We start from the raw sequence: 7,633 nt of genomic DNA, 5'->3' as shown, positions 1-7,633 counted from the left end.
CAGGCGCCAGAGGGCCCATACTTGCGCAATGCATTCGTATGAAACCACCCGGAAGTCGGGCGCCACTAGGGCTCCGCCCCGTTGTGGTCACGTGATACGTTCGCTCATCACCTGACCTGCTTGACAGTCCGCTGCTGGCGCTGCGTCAGCTGATCTTGGAATCGTGCTGTCTGCCGGCCGATCGGGGTTCTCCGGTCTCGCCACCCGCGCCGCAGCCATGTCGTTCTTCCCGGAGCTTTACTTCAACGTGGACAATGGCTACTTGGAGGGACTGGTGCGCGGCTTGAAGGCCGGGGTGCTCAGCCAGGCGGACTACCTCAACCTGGTGCAGTGCGAGACGCTCGAGGGTGAGCCGCGGGGCCGGACGGCTGGGCCTTGAAAGGCCGGCAAGGAGACTAGCCCAGGCCTCAGGGTTCCGAGATCTGGGCGGGGAAACCGGAGGCGGGGGTTCTCGAAGGGCCTAAGAGGTCTCGCTGGGAATCCAAGGGCCGATGGCGGGGGCCCCAGAAGGGAATCTGCCTCGACCTGTGGCTCCGCGCGGGCCCAAACGCAACCAAGTCTTTAAAAAGGAAAAACAGTGGTTAGCCTCCGTTTGGGGCAGCCTCTTCCCCCTTATGCCTGCCGTGTAGTTTGGAAAAGAGGGTCTCTCGAGAGTGGTTGGTCGATGCGAGAGGTGTCCATCCAAACCTCTTTACTCTGAGGTGGCCAGAGAACTGCCCCGTGGCAACGTTTAGGAAACCTAAGCGGAAAAGTCCTCTACTTCCCGCCTGACATACATCGAGGCATATTGGATCACTGTGTCTTAGTCCTGGTCGGCGGGGTGAGCCTTTCTGGGGAATCGCTGAGCCAACCTAGTGAGAGTTTCCTCCCATCCCCGAACCACTGGCTGTGCAGAGTCTTCTGAAGGCAGTGATTCGGGGAGCAAGAGGTGACCCTCCAAGTTCCTATACTTGTATTTGGCTAATAAATCCCACCTCCTCAGCAAGAAGGTTGCTCTTGGAACAAAAATTTTAAAAAGCACAAGAATGATGGGAAGATGAGTTCCCCTTTCTTCCGCTCTCAGCTGGTTTTGATTCCCCAAGGCACAGCTGCATCAGATTCACTGATTTAGAAGTGTCCCTGAGTCCCCACTTTCCCAGGTGATAGTGAAGGGCATTGTGGCTGGGATGTAAGTTCTCATTCCTGATCCTCAAGAGATAGCCTTGAGCAGAGGTACTGCTGGCCCCATGGTTGATAGCTGGAGGGGGAAGATGATTTACCATCCGGAGACAATTTTCTCATCAAAAACTTATTGAGGTTAAAAGACAATTCAATTTTTAAAAATCAGCTATTGTTTATCTTGCAAACTAGACCAGCAAAGTGAAAATAAATATCTTTAAATTTTAAAACTTATTGAAATTAAAATACAATAATTGTGGACTTTGTGATTTTAACATAAATATACAAGAAAAGCTGTTCCTCTCCCTTTTGAGAGTGGTGGTGGGACAGAGAGGAGAGCACTTCAGGGTGCTGGGTTGTAGGGGCCTGCCAACCACCTGATTTTCCTCCCTGGGAAAAGGAGGAGAAATGAGGGAGGCTGCCAGGGGCAGGGCCTGACATACAGTTGGCATTCAATGTGAGTTTTGTGGACTGGCTGGGACTGGAAGGAGATCATTCTTTGCTTAAATCCGAAGGTGAACACCATTGATTACCAACTGGCATTTGGCAAACTTGTTCTTTTCTAGGCTTTCCTCACTCATGCTGTTGCCTGTCCTTCCTCTTTGTGTAGAGCTTCTGGGGGCATTGGGTTCCCATCTTCCCAACAGCCCCTTCCACCATTATCCTCCATAAATGTGTTAGGGCATTCTTCCTGCAGCACTGCTCAGCACATGGCCTGCCTTGTGGCATACCATCTAGATCTTTAGGGTCTCATTCAAGGATTCCCTTGCTCTTCCATACATACTCCTCTCCCTCACACAAGCCATTCCACCCTGAGACTCTTGGTGCGTATGGTGTGATGGACCCCAGGGATGGACAAATTTGAGTTTGAATTCCAGCCCTGGTAATTACTGGATTACCTTAGACAAGTTATTTAACACCTCTGGGCCTTAGATTCTTCATCTGGTATATTATCATCAACTATTTCATAAGCTTTTACATGTGAACAAGCTTTTACATGTGAATATGAAGCCCAGCAACAAGCACAGAATATGTGCTAGATAAATGCTAGCTCTTGTTTCCACTACATTGCACCTGCCATTCCCTCTGTGTCCTTCTCATCTCCATGAAACCCAGTGATTCCCACTCTTCAAGGCCCACCCCCAGTAGCACCCCATGTTAGAGCCTCTTTGTGGTCATGCTAGCCTAGAATGTTGTCCTCTACACCCAGTTACATTTCCTGTGGTTGTCTGTGCTCTTTTCCTAGAAGTTTCTCAACATTGAATTTGGGATTCTTGGGATCCTGTGTGTTGGAGATGCTCAAAACTTTCAGGTGCTGGGGATAACCAGAAGCAGGAGTGACCAGAAACCCCATTATCCTCTGCATAAAGTTCTTCTCTTCTTCTGAAGTTGACACCAGCGGACTTTGTTGCTGGGTGTTTTTGCCTTCATATCTCCAGGGGAAAGAAGAGAGGGGAGGGGAGACTAACAAAGCTTTTGGTCCTTAGTGAGATCAGTAGGTGTGTCCTGAAGTGATGAGGTTTCCAAAGAAATCTGCATCAGGTGTTGGACAGTTCCCAGAAGGCACAGGGCATTGGGCAGAGGGTAAGTGGATACCCTCCACCATACCCTAGCCTTCCTCCCTGGATTCCACTCCATCAGGGCCTCTGCTACTGATCTCTTCTGCTAGAACTCAGTCTCTTAGGACCTCTGAAGCTCATATGTTCTCCATTGTCCATCTTGCTTGATAGTCTATACTCAGAGGTAGGGGAAAGAACCCAGAGAGGTCCTATCTTTTTGGTAAACTTAGGGAGCAGAGTTGGTTGGTCTCAAAAGCACTTTTTAACTCTGAGTGTTTCTAGATATGTATAGAACCTTCTGGGAGCTAAGTCTTGTGCTGGGAATTTTGGGGAAGAGGAGGTGGGTCAGAGATACACAAAGAGAAATCATACAGTATTACTTTGAATGTTTTCATTTGTTCAGCATATACTTACGAAGCACATATTTTATGCCAGGTACTGTGATAGGGGCTGAGATATTTTGTGGCATGATATTCTCCTGACCTTCATAGTCTGGGGATGGAGGTCAGTGGGGGCAGGGGGAAGATATTAAGAGATCAGTGTTGCATAGAAGTTACAAATGTAGTTCTACTACTTCATGGCTCTGTGGCCATGTAACATCTCTACCCAGAGTTTAATCATGTGTAAAATGGTATTAATAACGGCACCTACTTCATGGCCTGGTTATGAAGGTTAAACAAGATAATTCATATAAAGCCCTTAGCATGAACTTGGCACATGGTAAATGCTGAGTCAGTGTGTTAGCTGCTGTTATTGTTATTTTATTTTTTAAAAAGTTTTATTTAAGTAATCTCTACATGCTGCATGAGGCTCGAACTCATGACCCTGAGATCAAGAGTCACATGCTCTTCTGACTGAGCCAGCTAAGTACCCCTGTTAATGATATTTTGAAGTGAAGTAAATATATAATTACATATTGAAGGTAATACCCATGAAAGTGACAGTGGAGAAGTGATAGAGAATCACAAGGGAACTTTATTTAGAGAGTGTGGCGGCTTAAGGCCCTGCTGAGATAAGGATATTTGAGCTGAGATGTGAACAATGAGAAGGAGCCAGCCATGCAGAGAGCTGGGGGGAAGAGCATTTCAGGCAGAGAGACCAGCATGTCAAGGCAGAAATTGTTGGGCCGGACAGAGGGACCAAAAGAAGCCCTGGGTGGCAGATTGTGGGGGGACAAGGGTACAAATCTTTTGGGAACCCAGACCCTTGTTTTGAAAAACAGGCTTAGCCCAGGGGAGGAAGCCTCTGACTCCTTAGCATCGACTGTGGGGGCAGATACTGATGGTATGGAGCACCACCTTCCACAAAGGCCTGCCAAATTTTGGGTTGTATGATGTATTTCGGACGTTAGGAGCATATATAGTGTTCCTTCAATGTTCAAATGTTTGTTTGCTCATTCAAGAAACACTTCCTGAAGGCCTACTGTGTGCCAGCCCCTGGGCCATATAAACAAGCCAAGCAGCTATTTGAGGCATTATAATAGTTCTGAACCTGAACTCTTAGCTTTGACCCTGGGTTCAGCCTAAGAGCATTGGTGTTAATTTGTCTGTCTGGATGTGGGAAATTCAGGTGTGAGCGAGGCTCCAGTTCTGGCCTCTGGAGTTTCTCCCTTCCTCTTTTCTCTTTAAAACTATTTACTATGGATATTGTCAAACATCTACAAACTAGAAGGAATGGTAGAATGAACCCATACGTAATAATCATACAACTGCAACAATGATCGATTTTTGTCATCATGACAGTTATCAATCTTGTTTCAATAATAGCTCTACTTGCTCCCTAACTCCGAAATTATTTTGCAGTAAATCCAAGACAACAAATCATTTCAGTTGTAAATATTTCAATATCTCTGAAAAAGGTCGTGACTAATTTTTTAAAAAACCCTGCAATACTATTATTCTTCCTGTAAAAGAAAAAATAATTTGTTAATATCATCTAATATCCATTTAGTGTTTGGATTTCTCTGGTTACCTCCGATTTTTTAAAAATTTTTTTAAGGGGGAGAGAGGCAGGAAGGAGTAGAGAGAGGGAGAGAGAATTCCAAGCAGCTCAGCGCTGTCAGCACAGAGCCCAACATGGAGCTTGAACCCAAGAACCCCGAGATCATGACCTGAGCTGAAGTTGGACACTTAACTGACTGAGCCACCCAGGTGCCCCCCAGATGTTTGTGGGTTTTTTTAATATGATATGTTTCAGGGGCATCTGGGTGGCTCAGTTTGTTGAGCATCAAACTTCGGCTCAGGTCATGATCTCACAGTTCATGGGTTCGAGCCCTGCGTGGGGCTCTGCACTGGTGCGGAGCATGCTTGGGATTCTTGCTCTCTTCTCTCTCTCTGCCCCTCCCCTACTCGTACTTTCTCTCTGTCTCAAAATAAATAAATAAACTTTGAAAAAAACATATGATTTTTTTCAGTCAGGATCCAAATATGATCCATACATTTTAACTGGTTGATGTGGTCTCAGGTCATTCATTCATTCATTTATTTTAAATGTTTATTTATTTATTTTTAGAGAGAAAGTGTGTGCGAGTGCAGGAGGGGCAGAGAGAGATGGAAAGAGAATCCCAAGTAGGCTCTGTGCTCTCAGTGCAGAGCCCGATATGGGGCTTGATCTCATGAACCGTGAGATCATGACCTGAGCCAAAATCAGGAGTCAGATGCTCAACCAGCTGAGCCACCCAGGCGCCCCTTAGGTCTTTTATTTAAAAAAAAATTTTTTTTAAGTTTATTTATTTATTTTTGAGAGACACAGAGAGAGCAAGCAGGGGTGGGGCAGAGAGAGAGAGAGAGAGGGAGAGAGAGAATCCCAAGGAGGGCTAATGTGGGACTCGAACTCATGAACTGTGAAATCATGACCTGAGCTGAAACCAAGAGTCAGACACTTAACTGATTGAGCCACCCAGGAGCCTCAGGTCTTTTAATATATAGATTCTCTGTCTCTTATTTTTCCTTTTACTTACTAAAAAAAATTTTGTTTAATGTTTATTTATTTTTGACACACACACACACACACACACACACACACACACACACACACAGTGTGAGCAGGGGAGGGGCACAGAAAAGGGGAGACACAGAATCCAAAGCAGGCTCCAGGCTCTGAGCTGTCAGTACAGAGCCCAACCCGGGGCTTGAACTCACGAACCATGAAACCATGACCTGAGTCAAAGTCAGACACTTAAACGACTGAGCCACCCAGGCACCCCTCCTTTTACTTATTGAGGAAACTGGGTCATTTGATTTATGGATTTCCCCTTGCATCTCAGTTTTGCTGACTCCATCCTTGATGTGTTTATAATTGAACATGTTCCTCTGTCCATGTTTTTCCTGTAAAATGGTAGTTAGATTTAGAGGCTTGATCAAATTGTAGTTCAGTTTTTTTGAAAAGAATATTTAGTAGGTGATTTTGTACTTCCATTGGGAGACACATAATATCTAGTTGTTTCTCTTTTTGTGACATAAGGAATCATGGACATTTATTGCCTAGAACCATTATTTTATTAGGTGTTACAAAATGGTGATTTTTCTAATCCTATGTTTCCTTCTGCATTTGCTAGCTTGAATACTTCTATGATTGGAAACTTCTACTAATTTTAACCCTGAAATACAGTTTGTATAAGCAAGATAGGATAAATGCTTGGTTCTTTCCTGTATTTATCAATTTTCAAAATAATGAGTTGGTTCTCCAAAATCCTTCAAAGATGACTAATGAGGTTTGTTTGGTCTTTTTGTTTGTATAGTATCATAATGCACACATGGATTTTGATATTTTTTGTTGTCTTTCAATCTTTGTATTGATGCTTGACTTGTCCCTTGTCCAGTGGGAGCTTATTCAATAGGCTGTTGAGTCTTTTTTTTTTTTTTAAGTTTATTTATTTTGAGAGAGAGTGCACATGTGCAAGTAGGGGAGGGACAGAGAGTGAGAAGGAGAGAGAGAGAGAGAGAGAGAGAGAGAGAGAGAATCCCAAACAAGCTCCACACTGAGAGTTTGGGGCTTGAACCCACTAACCGTGAGACCATGACTGGAACCAAAATCGAGAGTTGGTTGCCTAACCAACTGAGCCACCCAGGTGCCCCAGGCTGTCAAGTCTTTCTGACACAACCCTGTAGCCCTTGAGAGCTTTTCTTACTTTCTAGATGACAGTATGTTCAATTTTTTCTTTTTTGAGAGAGAGAGAGAGAGAGAGAGAGAGAGCGCACACGTGCGTGGGGAAGGGGCAGAGGGAAAGAGAGACTCTTAAGCAGACTCTACATCCAGCATGAAGCCCAATCTGGGTCTCAATCTCACGACTGTGAGATCATAACCTGAGCTGAAATAAAGAGTCGGATGCTTAACCGACTGAGCCACCCAGGCACCCCACAGTATGTTCTAATTTTATCTCATACATTTCCTGACCCAGACCTACTGTCATCATTTCTTTTAGGATACCTGGTTCTTTTTTTTTTTTTTTTTTTTAATGTTTATTTATTTTTGACAGAGAGAGACAGAGCACGAGCTGGGGAGGGGCAGAGAGACAGGGAGACACAGAATCTGAAGCAGGCTCCAGGCTCTGAGCTGTCAGCACAGAGCCTGATGTGGGGCTCGAACTCACAGACCGTGAGATCATGACCTGAGCGAGAGTTGGACGCTCAACCAACTGAGCCACCCAGGTGCCCCAGATACCTGGTTCTTTTTATTGGAAAATGGTATTTAGATCAGAATGAGTCTAAGGAGTTCTCATTGCTACTGGGGTGGTCATTGTTTGCAGGATTTTTCTTTGGATTAGCTCTCTTCTTACTCAGGAACTTGGAAAATAGAGAAAAGCATATGGCTAGCTAATGCAGTCACAATTCAGCTGATGGATGCCAGATGCCAGTTTTCTAATTTGGAATGGAGGCACCTAGGCCAGTCAGGCCATCTCCTTCTTGTAAAGAATT

The 7,633-nt window shown here is 45.0% G+C and overlaps 1 protein-coding gene across 1 annotated transcript in view; it reads left to right on the top strand.

The window, feature by feature from the left end:
• The first annotated feature begins 121 nt into the window (after positions 1 to 121).
• The window catches only part of ATP6V0D1 (ATPase H+ transporting V0 subunit d1), a 38,972-nt gene continuing 31,460 nt past the window's right edge, over positions 122 to 7,633 (top strand). The window contains exon 1 of the mRNA XM_060650479.3: positions 122 to 347. Within this exon, the coding sequence (XP_060506462.1) occupies positions 218 to 347 (130 nt within the window). The 5' untranslated portion in view covers positions 122 to 217. The remainder of the gene's footprint in view (positions 348 to 7,633) is intronic.

The sequence above is a fragment of the Panthera onca genome, chromosome E2 (assembly GCF_046562875.1).
Source record: "Panthera onca isolate mPanOnc1 chromosome E2, mPanOnc1 haplotype 2, whole genome shotgun sequence".
Lineage (NCBI taxonomy): Eukaryota > Metazoa > Chordata > Mammalia > Carnivora > Felidae > Panthera > Panthera onca.
Note: the sequence above shows the minus strand (reverse complement) of the source record. Positions and strands in the feature narration are given on the sequence as shown.